The sequence below is a fragment of the Jaculus jaculus genome, chromosome 9, assembly GCF_020740685.1.
Source record: "Jaculus jaculus isolate mJacJac1 chromosome 9, mJacJac1.mat.Y.cur, whole genome shotgun sequence".
In the NCBI taxonomy this organism is placed as follows: Eukaryota; Metazoa; Chordata; class Mammalia; order Rodentia; family Dipodidae; genus Jaculus; species Jaculus jaculus.
Window position 1 is genome coordinate 134,580,594 of NC_059110.1, and position 18,900 is coordinate 134,599,493.

An 18,900-nucleotide genomic window follows, 5' to 3' on the forward strand; every position below is an offset into this window, starting at 1 on the left:
TGGAGTTTGTTTGTAAAAGCAGGAAGCCCCTGTGTGTCCATATTTATTTTCTCTCTCCATCCCTTCTTCATTCCCAACTAAATAAATATTTTTAAAAAGATCTATCATAGCCCAGCATGTTAGCACATGCGTTTAATCCCAAGCACTTGGGGGGGGGGGGAGCGCGGGGCGGCGGCAGAGGTAGGAGAATCGCTGTGAGTTCAAGGATACCCTGAGACTACATAGTGAATTCCAGGTCAGCCTGAGCTAGAGTGAGACCCTACCACACACAACAAAACAGACAGACAGACAGAGAGAGAGAGAGAGAGAGAGGAAGAGAGAGAGGAAGAGAGAGAGGAAGAGAGAAAAAAGAAAAAACACTAACATGTAGAAAGAGCTAAAAGTCTGCACTTGTGCTGTGGCTTAGAGACAGAGTGCTTGCCTATTTGCACAAAGCTCTGGATTCCATGCTCCCCCTCCAAGAAACTCAACCAAAAACTGAATAGAGAAGAGAACCTGAAAGTACACAAAGGGATATGAAATGTAAGAAAATATTGGGTGTGCAGCTCAAGCCCATAATCACAGCACTCAGGAGGCTGAGACAGGAAGATTTATCTGGGTTTAAGATCAGTTTAGTTAAAAAAAAAAAAAAAAAAAAAAAACAGGGCTAGAGAAATGGCTTATAGTGTGGGTTAAGGCACCTGTCTGCAATGGCTAATGACCCATGTTCAATAACCTGGTACCCACATAAAGACAGATGTACACAGTAGCACATGTGTCTGGAAGTCATTTGCAATGCCTAGAAGCCCTGGCATGCCCTCACCCCTACTCTCAAACAAGCAAGCAAGCAAATAAAGCAAAATAAATAAATAAATAAAAATAAATCCTCCCCAAAAGCAACAGCGAAAGAAATAAAATACAGTAAGCATCTGTCCTGCTACACTGTGTTCCATACTCCATTCTTGCATATGGGGCTAAACCACTATTATTAAAGAGGGTATAGTTCCTTATCAGGGAAATAATAGGAAAGAAACACCTGACTATTAACTTCACCTTAAGTGACTATTTCCTTAAACAAAAATAAGGTGAATAAAAACTGAGACTACAGGCCTACCAGGTTCTAATGTCCCCTGATTCACTTGCCAGTTCTGCTAATTACTTTCTACCACTCCCCCTCCCCCCCCCACACACACACCAGGTAGGGTCTCACTCTAGCTCAGGCTGACCTGGAATTCACTATGTAGTCTCAGGGTGGCCTCAAACTCATGGTGCTCCTCCTACCTCTGCCTCCGGAGTGCTGGGATTGAAGGTGTGCACCCAGTTCAACTTTCTACCACTGTCTTAAGCCTACTTTCTATAGTGTTTTGTAATGCTCACTTCCTCCTCTTTCTGGGAAGTCCTAGTAGCCTCATATGCATAGACTGGCATTCTATCAAACCAGCATAAAACTCTCGGGCCAGCAGGTGGTGCTATTAAGTCCCTTTTACATAATGTTAAAGTTCTTTTTACTAAGGTTATACATCTTTTTTTGTTTGTTTGTTTTAGCTCTCATTGGCTTTTATTCTTTTTTTTCCTCAATTTTTATTAACATTTTCCATGATTATAAAAAAATATCCCATGGTAATACCCCCCCACTTTCCCCTTTGAAATTCCATTCTCCATCATATCCCCTCCCCATCTCAATCAGTCTCTCTTTTATTAGGTTATACATCTTATTTCCACATAAAAATCAACTAAATTTCGGGTGTGGTTTCACACGCCTTTAATCTCAGCACTCAGAGGCAGAGGTAGGATTGCTGTGAATGCAAGGCCACCTTGAGACTGCATAGTGAATTCCTGGTCAGCCTGAACTAGAGTGAGGCTCTACCTCAAAAGAGTTAACTAAGTTAATGTTAATTACTAAGTAAACAAAGAGATGGAAGTTCTCCTGTTAGACTATTAGTAGATTATTATAACCTAATCCCTCAGATCTCCTGCAGCCAGGAGTGGAACTGGCTGTATATAACTACTCAGTTATTTTTAAATTTTTCAGTATGGTTTGTAGAACCCAGAATGCCTCATTCATGTTATTTATGAAAGAGCCAGATCTCTGAGCTATATCCTTACTACGTATGCATGCATTCACTCATTTATCATGGTAGCGGGAATCAAACCCAGGGCCTCATACAAAGGCAAGTGCTCCACTACTGACTGGCACGTACATGTGTACAAATTGGTCTACCATGTAATCCCAGCACTTGGGAGGCTTAAATAGAAGGATTAACATAAATTCAAAAGCAGCCTGATCTATATAAGAAGAGATCATGTCTTAAAAATTCACACTCATGGGCTGGAGAGATGGCTTAGTGGTTGAGCACTTGCCTGTGAAGCCTAAGGACCCCGGTTCAAGGCTCGACTCCCCAGGACCCACGTTAGCCAGATGCACAAGGGGGCGCACGCATCTGGAGTTCGTTTGCAGTGGCTGGAAGCCCTGGCGCACCCACTCTCCTCTCTCTGCCTCTTTCTCTCTCTGTCTGTCACTCTCAAATAAATAAATAAAATTAAAAAAAAAAATTCACACTCATGGGCTGGAGAGATGGCTAATGGTTAAAGGCGCTTGCTCACAAAGCCTGATGACCTGAGTTCGAGTCCCCAGCACCACATAAAGCCAGATGCACAAAGCAGCACATATATCTGGTGTTCATTTGCAGTGGCAAGAGACCCTGGTGTACCAGTCCTTGCCTTTCTTATTTCCCTACCCCATCTCCACAAATAAGTAAAAGGATTTTTAAAAAAATAAATTCACTCAAGCCAAGCATGGTGGCACATGCCTTTAATCTCAGTATTTAGGAGGCAGAGGTAGGAGGATCTCAGTGAGTTCAAGACCACCTTGAGACCACACAATGAATTCTAGGTTAGCCTAAGCTAGAGTGAGACCCTACCTCAAAAAAACAATAATTTTCTTTTAATTTCACTCATTTGAGAAAATAATCAAGGACTATAGAGATGTTTGCAGTAGCATGAGGCCTTGGCATGCCCATTCCCGCCACAAATAAATTAAAAAAAAAAACACACCCAAAACACCAAGAACCTCAAAAATACTCTCTCGTGACTCAGTATCCTGGGTGCTGGGATAACAGACTCTGCTCACTATATCCAGTATAGTAAAATGCCTTGCTGGTTGATTTTTCATTCACCTACCACTCTTGTCTCACTGATTATAGATTTTTATCACTTTTTTTTTTTTGAGGGGAGGGAGGGGGGAGAAGTGTGTTTCTTACCATCAGGAAATGCTAGTACAGGGTGAACACAAGAGTCCAATTGGGAAAGTCGCTCCAACAGAGGGGCTTCATAGTGGATTTCAGGAGGCATGGTGTTGACACTCCCTGAACCACACAGTGCACAGGAAGGATTCACATCACAGCCAGAGCGGACACTGCTGCTCCTATGAACCTGTGAAAAGCCAAACAAAACTGACAGTTGAGTAACTGACTAAAAAACAAACAAACAAAAAAACCCTAAGCTCTCCACTCAGACCAAAGATTCAGCAAATCTTTCTATGACACTGCTAACAAGACATTAAGAAATAGCCAGGTGTGCACACATTTAACCCCAAAGCTTGGCAGACAAGGGTATGAGGATTGCCATGAGTTTGAGGCCAACCAGAGACTACATAATGAAATCCAAGACAGCCTGGACTAGACCAAGACCCTACCTCAAAAAACCAAAAAGAAAAGAAAATTTCTTTTGAATGATAAAATCCATGGCACATGTCACATGCCTTTATTCCCAGCACTTGGGAGGTAGAGGTAGGAGGATTACCATGAGTTCAAGACCACCCTGGGCTACAGCAAAACCCTACATCAAAAAACCAAGAAAGAAAAGGGGAGAGAGAGAGAGAGAGGGAGAGAAAATGAATGATGAAACCCAACTACTTGAACCCCTAAGCATTTCCCCTACAGTATCAAATTTATGACAGATTAAGAGATATTCAAACTGTGTCTGTATGCTGAAACACCTTAAAAACTCTAGGGCTGGAGAGATGGCTTAATGGTTAAGGTGCCTGCCTATGAAACCTAAGGATCCAGGTTTGATTCCCTAGAACCCAAGTTAAGCCAGATGTACATGGTGGGTTATGAATCTGGATTTCATTTGCTATTAGCCCAGGCACACCTCTCTCAATAACAAATAACACACACACACACACACACACACACACACACACACACACATATATATATATATATATTTTTAAAAACCCTCTGTAACCACCTACCAAATGTTGGGATCACAGCTGTTGAATGACCACGCTTGGCTCACTAGATAAAATTTTCAACTTCTATTCAATGAAGTAGCTGTACCTTTTAAGTAACTTTACCCACTAGGAAGCCTTCAATAACCAACCATACATCTCATTTAAAAACAGCTTCACTTAAAAATCTTTCAGGTGGGGCTGGAGAGATGGTTCAGCAGTTAAGATGTTTGCTTGCCTGCAGACTCTAAGGACTCAAGTTTGACTCAATACCCATGTACAAGGTGGTGCATACGTCTGAAGTTCATTTTCAGTGAGGCCCTGGGGTAGTCATTCTCTCTATCTGCCTGGGCCCCTCTCTAAAATAAATAAAATGGAAAAACTTTTAGGACATCTTACACAAGGTGGCAAGTTTCCAGAGACTGAGTTATTCATCAACTGCTCTTTAGCCTAGCCTAAAATCCACTGTTACCAAATTCATGCCTGAGTGATGAAAATCAATTCTGTAGAGTGAATGTTCACATTCATAGTTTTTGTGCTAAGTTAAAGGAGAAAGAAATATTTCCATTTAACTTCCCTCACATACTTATAGACAAAATAGCCAATAATCAACACAGCAAGGTTGAAATAACAGTGAGTACCAGGTCAGCCTGGGCTAGAGTGAGACCCTGCATCAACAACAATAAAAAGTAAACAAAAACAGTGAAATAAACTAAATCCTCCCAAAGAATTCTGTAAAATAAAAGATTTTGACATGTTAGGTTTTGAGAAGAAAAGATGTAATGTTGAATTCCAGGACTCCTACAATCTTATGTTATAAAGAACAAACCTTACATTGGGCATGGTGGCACATGTCTTTAATCCCAGCACTTGGGAGGCAGGGGTAGGAGGAGTGCTGTGAGTTTTGAGGCCAGCCAGGAACTACAGAGTGAATTCCAGGTCAGCTTAAGTTAGAATAAGACCCTACCTCACTCAACCTCTGCCATTGCCAAAAGGAGCTTCTATTTACAAAGAACAAACCTGGCACTTGCCAAAGCATGACTCATAACATTGGCAACACCCAGTCCTGAAAGAAAGGATGTGCTTAGGAAATGGCACTAGAAGCCTATAAGCAAAGCTATAGTCCTCAAGGATCCACTACGATGGCTTACCTTATTTTTTGACAGAACTCTTACTGAACTTGGAACTCACTGACTAGGCTATACTAGCTGGCTAACAAACCCTGTTTCTCTGGTTCCAGTGTGACTGTTTTTTACATGGCTACCAGGATCAGAGTCAGGTCCCACACATGCACAGCAAACACTTTACCAACTGAGATAGCTTGCTTGCTTGCATGCGCTTGCACTCTCTCAGTTTCAGTTTTCTAGGCTGGCTGTAAACTCACAATGTCACCCAGCACAGCCATGAATTACTAGAAATCCTTTATCAGCCTGAGTGTCAGAACTGCAGGCACATGCCACTTGGCTTCTTCTTCATCATCATCATCATCATTTTGTCCTGTCTAGCATCGTTTTTTTTTTGAGAAAGGGTTTCATGTAGCCCAGCCCAGAATCAAAATCATTATGTCACTGAGATGAACTTAATTTGGGCATGCTAGGGTCTCTTGCCACTGCAAATGGAATACCAGATGCTGGCACCAGATTCTGCCATCTACATGTTAGCTAGGACTTAAACCTGGACCAGTAGGCTTTGCGAGAAAGCACCTTTAATTGCTGAACTACCTCCCCAGCTCCAACCTTGAACGCTTGAATCCTCCTGCTTCTATTTCCCAAATGCTTGAATTACAGACATGTGCCACTGTGCCCAGCCAAATATCACTTTTTTGGGAGTATGTGTGTGGGGGGAGGGGGGTGCATGGGACAGAGGACAATCTCAGGTGTCTTCTTCAGGAACACCTTTCACCTCCTATGAGACAGGGTTTCTCACTGTCCTGGAGCTCATCAATTAGGTTAGCCTAGCTAGCCAGAGAGTCCAGGGAATGTGTTTCTGCCTCCCCAGTATGGAAAGTATAGTACACCAAGTGTTTACAAGGGTACAGGGGATCCTAACTCAAGTCTTCAAGTAGTATCTCCCAGCCACCCAAATATCACTTTGTTAGATCCTCCTTACTTCTGCCTCCCAACTGCTAGGATTAAAGATATGTGCCACCAGACTCAGCAAAATTAGAATAATATTTTAAGGATAGGTCTTAACTCCCAGTTTTTATTTATTTTTTTTCCCATTTTTCACATGTGTGCCAAGTCATGCATGTGGAGGTCAGAGGACAACCTTAAGGCGTTTGTGTTCCACCTTCTGAGAACAGGTCTGTTGCAATGACAGCATCAGATTGGCTTTACTTAGGTGCTGGGCAAGTCAACCTCGGGTGTCAGGCTTTGCAAGTGCCTTTAACTGCTAATTCATCCTTTCAAGCCCTCAATGTTTAGAGATCTCTGGCTTTTTTTTTTTTTTCCAAGGTAGGTTCTTACTCTAGCCCAGGCTGACCTGAAATTCACTATTGAGTCTGAGGGTGGCCTCGAACTCATGGTGATCCCCCTACCTCTACCTCCCGAGTGCTGGGATTAAAGACATGTACCACCATGCCCAGCTGTACTTCTCTTTTGGTGGTGGTTTTGGTTATTTCTGAGACAGGGTCTCATGTAGCTTAAGTTGGTCCCAAATTCACTATGTAGCCAAGAACTTGTACTTCTTATCCTAATTCCTCTACCCCACAGTGCTGAGACATCATAGGCCACCACTAAATTTTATGCAATGCAAAAGCAGGGCTTCATGCATTCTAGGTAAGCACTTTACCACCTGAACCACATAACATCCCTGTTTTTGTTTTATTGAGGTAGGGTCTTACTCTACCCCGGGCTGACTTGGAATTGACTGTGTAGTCTCAGGGTGGCCTCGAACTCATAGCGATCCTCCTACCTCTGCCACCCAAGTGCTGCGATTAAAAACACACACCGCCACACACAGCTGTTTTTTTAAAATTATTATTAATTTTGCTTACTTATTTATAAGTAGAGAGGGACATGAGAGAGAATGGGTGCACCAGGGCTTCCAACCACTGCAAAAGAATTCCAGATGTATGCGCCACCTTGTGAATCTGCCTTTATGTGGATCCTGGGGATTTGAACTGGTCCTTAGGCTTTGCAGGCAAGAGAGCCTTAACCTCTGAGCCATCTTTCCAGCCCCTGGAGACTACAGAGTGAATTCCAGCCCAACCTGGGCTAGAGCGAGACCCTACCTCAAGGAAAAAAAAAAAAAAAGTACAGCTGTTCTTACTTAACAGGAGAATCTGATGGCAGAACACTTACCAAAGACTTCAGTGTCAAATTCAAGTTTCTTGCTTGATAATTTTGAGGTAGGATCTCGCTAGAATTCACTATGTAGTCCAGGGAAGACTCTGTCTCCTGAGTGCTGGGGTTAAAGGTGTGTACCACCATGTCAAACCCACACTACAACCTTTAATAAGTCATATCTCATTTTTTAGTCCATTAAAAAGTAATGACGTATATACAATACCATCCACTTAATTCCCTTTCTAGCTTACTGGCCTCTGCTGCTGAGTTTTATTCCAACTCACATACAAGTACAAACATCTGTAACTAGGATCTACATATGAGAGAGACCCTGTGGTACTTGGCTTTCTGGGCCTGGGTTACCTCACTAAGTATAAGCCTTTCCAGGTCCATCCATTTCCCTGCAATTTTTTGTTTGTTTGTTTGTTTGTTTTGTTTTTTTGAGGTAGGGTCTCACTCTGGTCCAGGCTGACCTGGAATTAACTCTGTAGTCTCAGGGTGGTCTTGAACTCATGGCGATCCTCCTACCTCTGCCTCCGAGTGCTGGGATTAAAGGCGTGCGCCACCACGCCCGGCTCCAAATTTTATTTTTGTTTACTGCTGAATAGATGATGGAGAGTGGTGTTGCTAAGGGGAATGTGTGGAGGGGAAGGGAATTACCATGGTTTATTGTAATAATGGAAGTTGTCAATAAAAAATAAACAAAAGGATTGACAGCTAGGTGTGGCTCAAATATATATATATATTTGAGAGAGAATGGCCATACCAGGGCCTCCTGCCACTGCAATGCATTCCAGATGCATGCACTACTTTTCTAATTTAAAAAAAAAAAAAAAACAGCCTTGAAAGAAAACGCTGTAGAGTTGGGCACGACAGGATATTATCTCATCCTAGCACTTGTGAGGTAGAGACAGGAAGATCAGAAGTTCTAGGCTAAGATGCACATGGTGGCACAAGTATCTGGAGTTGTTTGCAGTGGCTGGAGGCCCTGGTATGCTCATTCCCTCTCTCTAATACATTTAAAAATGTTTTTTAAAATGCCAATAAAATCTTCTGAAGGTAAGATATCAGAGAAGAGCTAAAGTAACAGTAACACAATGTGAATCCAGACATCAAAGAACTAAGTTAGAAAGACTGAACTCTGCAGCTGCTTCTTCCTGGAGACATTACTCAATACTGGAAGAGACCTGCTAAGAGTAAGGTGTCTTGGTAGAGAGCCAGTTCTGGGAAACAGAAAATAGTTGGTGTCCACTCCTTCTCCTGAGGTAGACTGACCTGCAACTCACTATGTAGTCTTAGGCTGCCCTTGAAGTCACAGTGATCCTCCTACCTCCGTCTCCCAAGTGCTGGGATCAAAGACATGCACCATCAAGCTGTATATATATATATACACACACACACATATATATACATACATACAAATATATATATATATTTTGAGGCAGAGTCTTACATCTACCCAGGATGACTTAGAATTCATTATGTAGTCTCAGGGTGGCCTTGAACTCACACCAATTCTCCTATCTCTGCCTCCCAAGAGCTGGATAAAAGGCATATGCCACCAGAGCCAGCCCTCAAATCAATACTTTTGAAAAACCACCAGAATAAAATTAAAACTTAGTCCCACCCGAGTTAGAAGGATTCCTGTGAGTTTGAGGTCAGCCTGGGCTAGAATGAGATTGTGCTTCGGGGAAAAAAAAAAAAAAAAAAAAGAAAAGAAAGAAAGAAAGAAAAAACAAAGCCCAGGCATGGTGGCACATGCCTTTAATCCCAGAATTTGGGAGGCAGAGGTAAGAGGATCATCAAGAGTTCGAGGCCACTCTCAGACTACATAGTGAATTCCAGGTCAGCCTGGGCTACAGTGAGACCTTACTTAGAAACACCCCCCCCACACACACCAAACAAAACAAAACAAAACACCCAAAAAAATGGAAAGGATGAGTTGTTGTTAAGTGAACCAGTAGACTGGTTAATAAGAATCACATAAGGGCTGGAGAGATGGCTTAGAGGTTAAGCACTTGCCTGCGAAGCCTAAGAACCCTGGCTCGAGGCTTGATTCCCCAGGACCCATGTTAGCAGATGTTCAAGGGAGCGCATGTGTCTTGAGTTTGTTTGCAGTGGCTGGAGGCCCTGGCGTGCCCATTCTCTCTATCTGCCTCTTTTTCTCTCTGTTGCTCTCAAATAAATAAATAAATAAATAAAAATAAACAACAACAACATAAGAATCACATAAAACTGGGTTAGAGAGATGGCTTAGTGGTTAAGGCACTTGCCTATAAAGCCTAAGGACCCAGGTTGAGTCAGTCCCCAGTACCCATATAAGCAAGATGTACAAGGTGGTGCATGTGCCTGGAGTTTGTTTGTAGTGGCTAATGCCCTGGTGCATCCATTCTCTCTCTCTCTCAAATAAATAAATTTAAAAAGAATCACATAAAACTAAGGTAGAAAAAGAAAGAACAGAAACAACGTAAAAAGGAGACACCATAGTGACCAACGTGCACATAATGCTTTAGAAAGACGACAAAGAAAAAGGTTAGAGTAACAGTGGAAGAGATAATGGGTAGTTCAAACTATCAAGTCACAAATTTAAGGAACTGCAGAATGCACACAGAAAAAAAAAAAATCAAGGAAATTGCATATAAAAATATTTAAATTGCAAAGGAAACAAGTCCAGGATGTCACTCTAGCCCAAGTTGACCTGGAACTCACTCTAGGCCAGGCTGAGTGTGGCCAGTCTGACAGAAAAACAGCAACAAGTTCAAAGAGACTCTGTCTTAAGGAAAAAGTGAGTGATAGGAGGAGGACCCTCGATGTGCTTGCAAATGTATGCATGGCCAGAGGGAAATACGCATACATCACATGCAAAAACAAACATATGAAATACACAAAAATCCTTCATCTCCCCACAAAACCAGAACACAAGTAAAAGTACTGACAAGAATGGTTTCTTTGTTTTTGTTTTGTTTTGAGATAGGATCTTGGGTCAGATTGGTCTCCAATTACCAAGTGTTCTGCATAGGGTGTATCTTACATGTTTATCACTAATCAGTAGACTACAGTTAGATTGTTATTAACATCAACTTTACAGAAGTAGGACAGGAAATCAACATGATTTTTTTTTTAATTTCACCTACATGTTTCTCACTGGTTTCAGTACTAATACCTACTTAATTAAATCTGAAAAGTGATAAAATAATTAACAGCAATACAGACAACTTATAATTATTTATCATCAAATTATAAAGAAATTTAGCAAGAGCAAAGTGTCCCATGTTCTCCATGGGCTTTACACATTTTCATGGATAGTAATTGGCGGCCTTTCAGAGCCCAACAAGTAACAATCTCCTACTCTTAAAGCCCTGTGTCTTCATTACAGCCACTTGGAAGAATGTTGACTTTTTCCTTTCTCATGGTCCTTGAGCTGTTTCCCCACATGTACCACTTACTATTATTCCCACCTCTTTTCCTCATAAATATAAATCTAAATTTTCTTCCAACAGAGAATGATGATGAGACGTGACTTCTGATATTTGCAATCACTGATTCATATATGACTAAACTTGCAGTGAAAACATCCCAGATATGATTGCTAATGCCACAAGAGATAAGAGGAAAAAAATGAATTCACAAAAGTCAGGCAGGGTTCCCAGCCCATAGATATAACTCCTTTAAACTATCAGGTACTGACCTTCTTAGAAAGAGGAACAATGCCATTGGGTCGAACAAGCCTCCGTTTCTTACAACTCAGCACAGGCCGTGTTCGGGCTGCCACACAGGTACCATCAGATGATGAAGAAACTAGACTCAGTCGTTGCTTTTTATGCAATTGCTCCTCAGCATCAGAGCAGTCACCTGGAACATGGTCTGCCAAGACAGGCTGGAGACTAAAAATGGGGAAGGAAGATGATTAAATTTTCAGATCACACAGGAAAACAAAGCTTCTAACACTGGATATTTTATTTTACTGGCTATCTATATTTCTTCTTTTCTCTCTCTCTTTTTTGCACACTCTCTATTTAGTTCTATCAAAGCCTCAAATATTGGATCAGCTTTATCTCTGAATGCTCACATACAAAACCAAGCATCCAATTGGAGAAATAGGACATCTCAGGATGATATTGCACACTCATCTTTTTGTTTTGAGTGGCAAGAGGAAAGTTTGAGGTAGGGTCTCACTCAGGCCCAGGCTGACCTGGAATTCACTATGTTGTCTCAAGCTGGCCCTGAACTCACAGTGATCCTCCTACCTCAGCTTCTTGGGTGCTGAAATTAAAGGTATGTGCCATCAACACACAGCTTTGCACATTAAGTTGTGAGCTATTCGTGCTTTTAAAGAAGTAATGTACTAATTCCAGGTTAGCTTGGGCTAGATTAAGAGCCTAACTTGAAAAACCAAACTCACTTTTATAAGCCTACTAAACATAAAAGGTAGAAATGATAAATCTTACGTGTTAACAACTCCATTGACTGGTCTCAGTGCTCCGTATGATTTGGTAGACAATGATTCTGGGTTATGACCAACAGGGGCACCATGGTTTTCCAATGGCTGAGGAACAGACTCAATCTAAGTAAGGGGAAGAAAAATAAATATACATTAACATTTGCGCCAGCTATAGCACCTTACTTACACGATACTTCTATAGGAGGAATGCAGAACTCAAATATTCACCAGATTAAAAGTAGTAAATGGTGCTGGGGGATGGCTCAGAAGGGAAAGACACTGGCTTACAAAGTCAACCAGCAGGGGCTCAATTCCCAAGCTCTCACATAAGCCAAATGCAAAAAGTAGGGGAAACACTTGGCATTTGTTTGCAGCAAAAAGTGTGTTAGCAGGGCATGGTGGCACACGCCTTTAATCCCAGCACTTGGGAGGTAGAGGTAGGAGGATCACCTTGAGTTCGAGGCCACCCTGAGATTAAATAGTAAATTCCAGATCAGCCTGAGCTAGAGTGAAAACATACCTCGAAACCCCCCCCCCAAAAGTCTTGGTGTGTATGTCCATGTTCATGTATGCAAATAAATAATATTTCTCTGAAAAACAGAGACAAAGAGGCAGACATAGAGTGAGTATGGTCATGTCAGGGCCTACATATAGCCACTGCATACAAACTCAGATTTATGCACCACTTTTTTGCATCTGCTCATTAGCTCATTATATTTATTTGGTTTTTCTAGGTAGGGTCATACTCTAGCTCAGCCTGAACTGGAATTCACTATGTAGTTTTAGGGTAGCCTTGAACTCATGGCGATCTTCCTACCTCTGCCTCCCATGTGCTGGGATTAAAGGCATGTGCCACCATGACTGGCCCACTTTTTGCATCTGGAGTTTATTTGTAGTGGCTAGAGGCCCTGGTGCACCCATTCATACTACCCCCCCCCCGCGCCTATTTCTGTATTTCTCTCTCAAATTAATAAAATATAGAAAAAATGCTTTTAAGCTGAGCGTGGTGACGCACGCCTTTAATCCCAGCAGTTGTGAGAATCGCTGTGAGTTCAAGGCCAGCCTGACACTACATGGTATATTTCAAGTTAGCTTGGGCTAGAATGAGACCTTACATCAAAAACCAAAAAAAAAAAAAAACAAACAAAAAAACACAACAGGCCAGGCATGGTGGTGCACGCCTTTAATGCCAGCATTCAGGAGGCAGAGGTAGGAGGATCACTATGAGTGTGAGGCCACCATGAAACTGCACAGTGAATTCCCAGTCAGACAGGACTAGAGTTAAACCCTACCTCCAAAACCAAATAAAACAAACAAAATAAATAAATAAACCAAAAAACAAAAACTAGAGCTGGGTATGGTGGCACATGCCTTTAATCCCAGAACTTGGGAGACAGAGACTACACAGTGAATTCCAGGTCAGCCTGGCTATAGTGAGACCCTAACTCAAAAACAAAACCCAGTTCTTATTTACTTATTGTGCATGTGTGCACGCACAGATCAGAGTCTCATGCTCATCCCACTTTAAATGGATGGCTGGGTAATTGAACCTGGGTGGGCAGCCTTTGCAGAAAGTACCTTTAACTGCTGATGTAACAGTGGCATGATTTAAAGTCCACTCCACTGGAGGGAACTCATGCCTAGGCCAGAGTTTTATGGCTCAAACTCATGGACATCCTCCTATATAGCTCTACCTCTTGAGTGCTGGGGTCTAAAGGCATGTGCTACTATGTCTGGCCTTTCTTTTTCTCCAGGCAGGGTCTCACGTTAGCCCAGGTTGACCTGAATACACACTGTAGTCCCAGCCTGACCTTAAACTCATGGCAATGCTCCTATCTCAGTCGTCAGCCATCAAATCTGTCTACCACTATTGCTCTGAAAAGTAACACTCCACCCATGCTCATCCATATTGAGTCATCAAAAAAGACACCAAAGCCTGACATGGTGGCACACGCCTTTAATCCCAGCACTTGGGAGGCAGAGTTAGGAGGATCGCCGTGAATTTGAGGCCAACCTGAGATTACATAGTGAATTCCAGGTCAGCCTGAAGCCCTACTTTGGGGGGGAAAAAAGAAAAAGACATCAACAGGGTGGGTGTGTATATGATCAAAACACATTATAATTGTCAAAAAAAAAAATTAAACCAGGCATAGTCACACATGCTTTTATTCCCAGCACTGGAGAGACAGAGGTAGGAGGATCACTGAGTTGGGAGGCCTACCCAGGGCTACAGAGTTGAGTTCCAAATCAGTCTGGGCTAGAGTGAGATACCGCCTCCAAAATAACCAGTAACAATCCAAACAAGCAAAACCCAACCCCCGCCCATTATGTATTTAGTGGGTTCAAAAGGCAAGGAAGAAGGGGCTATGGTGGTGTACACCGATAACTTCAGAACAGGAGATTGAGAAGTTGGGGCCACCCTGAGTACATGAAAACATGTTCCACAAAAAAATGAATAAAGGGCTGGAGGGACAGCTTAGCAGTTGAGGTGCTTCCCTACCAAGCCTAAGGACCCAGTTTCAATTCCCCAGGACCTATGTAAGCCAGATGCACGAGGTGGTGCACATGTCTGGAGTTCGTTTGCAGCAGCTGGGGGCCCTGACACACCCATTCTCTCTCCAATAAATAAATAAAATAAAAATATTTTTTTTAAACACTAACAAAAGCACAGCTTTCTGTTTTGTGGTTGGTACTGGGATTTGAATCTAGCAAAGTGCTCAATCTCTTTGACACTATGCTGTCATCTACAAAATTCATACTTGAGACACACATAAAGTAGTAACAAAATCAGAATGCTCTAATAAGTCTATGATTTTGAGCTGGGCCACATTCATAGATACCTTGGGCTTGCTATATATTTTAATTTTTCATTTATTTATATGAGAGAACCAGGCGGAGAGGGAGGGAGGGAGGAATGGGAGAGAATGGGTGTGCCAGGACAAAACCACTGCTACAAACGAATTCCAGATGCATGTGCCCCCTTGTGCATCTGGTTTACGTCGGTCCTGGGGAAATGAACTTGAGTCCTTTGGCTTTGCAGGCAAGCAACTTAACCACTAATCCATTTCTCCAGCTTGGATTTGCTGCATTTTGATGTGGTCCGTTGGCCACACCAGACAACACATGCTAGGCAAGCATTCTACCGGTAAACCATTTTCCACAGCCCACATTTTACTTTTGATTTTGAGAGAAATTCAAAGTTACTGAGGCTTAGCTTTGAACTCTGTAGCCAAGTCATCACTTCAACTTGTAAACCTCCTGCCTCAAACTTCTAAGTATCTAGGAGTTCCAGGTCAGTCTGGACTAGAATGAGATCTTGCCTCAAAAGACCTAAAGAGGTCATTATGCAGAAATATAAGCCAGGGGTAAAAGAACCAAACTCACTCTGAGCCAGGAGTGGTGACACACACCTTTAATCCCAGTACTTGGGAGGCAGAGGCAGGAGGATCACCATGAGTTTGAGCAAACATGAGACTATATAGTGAATTCCAGATCAGCCTGAGCTCAAAAAAAAAACAAAAGCATATACTTAAAACCTAAAGAAACAGCAGCTCCTAAAAAAAGTCATGTAAAACTTTGGTAAATTTATTTATTCACAGCCCAGTTTTCTCTTTTCTTCTTTGAGGCAGGGTCTTGCTGTAGCCCAAGCTGAACTGGAATTCACTGTGTAGTCTCAGAGTGACCTCAAGCTCATGGCAGTCCTCCTACCTCCGCCACCCAAGTACTAGGATTAAAAGTGTGTGCTACCAAGCCCACTTTTCTTAAAAGGGCTTAACTAGTCAATATTACTACCGTGGATAATTACACTACCCAGTATGCATCCTTTTATCTTCTCTATCCAAACCTAAACCAGAAAATAGTACCACTCAACATCCATGGTGAGTGTAAAAACTCAAGAAAGTAAGTTTTATTTCTGCTCAGCCAACACTAAGAAGAATGTTATCTTACAGTTTAAAAACAGCAATAGCCTTACATTTTTAGCATGCTTTTCTTCTGAGAAAACATTAATACTTAATAGTTCAATTGTTTCTTCATTTCTTCTGTGAAGTAGGAACAGTACAGATAGGGTAAAAGAATCAGGTCCATTTTACCAACAGAAACCCACACACAAGTGGATTTGCTTGTCAATAACCATGGAGAAAATAGTTTTTGACAAACAAAACAAAATCTTCAATTTTTTTTTTTTTTTCTTTTCGGGGTTGGGGTGGGTTTAAAATAAGGTATCAAGATAGGCTGACCCAGAATTCACTATGTATTCTCAGGCTGCCCTCGAACTCATGGTGATCCTATTACTGCTGCCTCCCAAGTGCTAGAATTAAAGGCATGCCATCACCATACTAGGCCCTCCTCAGTTTTGAATACAGACATTTAAAAAATAGTCAGAGACTGGAGAAATGGCTCAGAGGTTAAAGTTTGCAAAGCCAGCCAGGCAGCCTGGGTTCAATTCCCCAGTACCCATGTAAAGCCAGATGCAAAGTGTTGTAAGTACCTGGAGTTCATTCTTATCAGTCCCTAAGGCCCTGGCACTTGTGCACATGCTCTTGCTCTCACATATATAAAAATTTAAAAGATAAGAAGTGTTTACATGAAAGGCCTCATTCCCAGAGCGGCTTCGTTAATGGCATCCAGCAGTTCATCAGCAACCACAAGCAGGTCCAGAAGCAGCAGGCTCCTGCAGGGCTGGTCCCCATTCTGGAGGACCCAGGGAGACTTCCACAGAATCTGCTCCAGCTCTGTGTCCCAGCCCAGCCCCTCCTGAAGACACTTCTGGGCCACTTCCTACTGGACCCATTTTTCGATCCCAGAACCCTGGGGTCAAGCCCTAGCTGTGGAGCCTCCTCCCCAGGCCTCCCTCCACGACCTGCAGCCTCCAGGAGCTCTTGAGCTGCTGCCCCCACTGTACCCACCACGTGCACAGTCCTGGCAAGCCTCGCTTCCATAGCAGGTCCCACTGTCAGGTCAGATACTGCTGAGCAGGGGTTCCCAGGGCCCAGTCTTCCAGCTGGGCCTGCAGCCCAGCATCATGGAGGATGACATCCTCATGGATCTCATGTGAACCAACACTCAATAAAGTTCTTTTTAACACACACACACACACACACACACACACGCTTTCTGTTTCTTAAGACAGGGTATGGAGGGGAGGATGATCTTGAACTCTAATCCTCCTGCCTTGTCTCTCAAAGCTTGGTGTAAGAAATATATGTAAGTCAGCAATGAAAAAAAAAATTTTTTTTTTTGCTTTGTTTTTTCAAGGTAGGGTCTCTAGCCCAGGCTGACCTGGAATTTTACTATGTAGTCGCAGGGTGGCCTCAAACTCACAGCAATCCTTCTACTTCTGGCTCCTGAGTGCAGGAGCTAAAGGAGTGTAACACCACACCCGGCTCCAAGGTATTTTATTTTTATATTTTAGTTTTTTCAATTACTAATTTGAGAGCTTGAGAAATGCAGACAGAGGATGAGCACACCAGGGCAAACAGCTGCTGCAAGCCACCTTGTGCAGCTGGCTTACATGGGTTCTGAGAAGTCGAACCTAGGTCCCTTGGCTTTGCAGGCAGGCGCCTTAACCACTAAGTCATCTCTCCAGCACCAGCTTCCAGAAAATTAAATAAATAAATAAAAATCCAGCAATTGGAAGAGGCAAGAGTATCAAGGACTCAAGGTCATCTCCCCAGTAAACAAGTTCTAGGTCAATGTGAACAACAGGAGACCCTGTCTTAAAGTAACAAAAGCAAAAAACAAAACAGGAATGTATACAAGTCTCATTTGTTTATAAAAATATTGACAGGCCAGATTGGCCACCATCATGAAAACAAATGATCATAAATGTTGGCGGGGATGTGGAAAAAAAGGAACCCTTCTACACTGCTGGTGGGAATGCAATCTAGTCCAGCCATTGTGGAAAACAGTGTGGAGGTTCCTAAAGCAGCTAGAGATTGATCTACCATATGACCCAGCTATAGCACTCCTAGGCATATATCCAAAGGACTCATTTCCTTAGAAGTACGTGCTCAACCATGTTTACTGCTGCTCAATCTATAATAGCTGGGAAATGGAACCAGCCTAGATGTCCCTCAACAGATGAATGGATAATGAAGATGTGGCACATTTATACAATGGAGTTCTACTCAGCGGTAAAGAAAAATGAAGTTATGAAATTTGCAGAAAAATGGATGGACCTGGAAAGGATTATACTAAGTGAGGTAACCCAGGCCCAGAAAGCCAAGCGCCACATGTTCTCTCTCATATGTGGATCCTAGCTACAGATGATTGGGCTTCTGCGTGAGAAGGAAAATACTTAGTAGCAGAGACCAGTAAGGTAAAAAGGAGACATGAAGGGTAGAGAAAGGAAGGGAAGAGGATACTTAATAGGTTGATACTGTATGTATGTAATTACAATAATTGTAATGGGGAGGTAATATGATGGAGAATGGAATTTCAAATGGGAAAGTGTGGGGGTGGGGAGGGAGGGAATTACCATGGGATATATTTTATAATCATGGAAAATGTTAATAAAAATTTAAAAAATATATTGACAGGATAATTTAAAAACTAAATATTTTGCCTAGAGAGTAGGTAGGAAGAGTATACAAAGAAGAAAAAGAGAAACAAGGTATAAGCAATTGTATATTTTTGTGCTATCTTTCAGAATCAGTTTTATAAATACAAAAATATTACAAAACAGAGGCTAGAGATGGCTTAGCAGTTAAGGTGCTTGCCTGCAAAGCCTAACTGGGTTCAATTAACCAGTATCCACTTAAAGCCAGATGCACAAAGTGGCTCATGCATCTAAAGTTCCTTTGCAGCTGCTGGAGAACCTGGTGCGCCAATTCTCTCTCCCTCTCTCTCTCTCTCTCTGCTTATTAAAAAAAAAAAAAAAAAAAAAAAGACCAGCTAGAGAGATGGCTTAGTGGTTAAAGCATTTGCCTGCAAAGCCAAAGGACCCAGGTTTGATTCCCCAG

The 18,900-nt window shown here is 42.2% G+C and overlaps 1 protein-coding gene across 4 annotated transcripts in view; it reads right to left on the minus strand.

Moving 5' to 3' along the window:
- The window catches only part of Kansl1 (KAT8 regulatory NSL complex subunit 1), a 169,328-nt gene that overhangs the window by 15,032 nt on the left and 135,396 nt on the right, over positions 1-18,900 (minus strand). For all 4 annotated transcript variants that reach the window (XM_004655096.3, XM_045158588.1, XM_045158587.1 and 1 more), the window contains 3 exons: positions 11,946-12,061; positions 11,186-11,381; positions 3,240-3,411 (listed from right to left, as the gene is read on the minus strand). In XM_004655096.3, the coding sequence (XP_004655153.2) occupies positions 3,240-3,411; positions 11,186-11,381; positions 11,946-12,061 (484 nt within the window). The remainder of the gene's footprint in view (positions 1-3,239; positions 3,412-11,185; positions 11,382-11,945; positions 12,062-18,900) is intronic.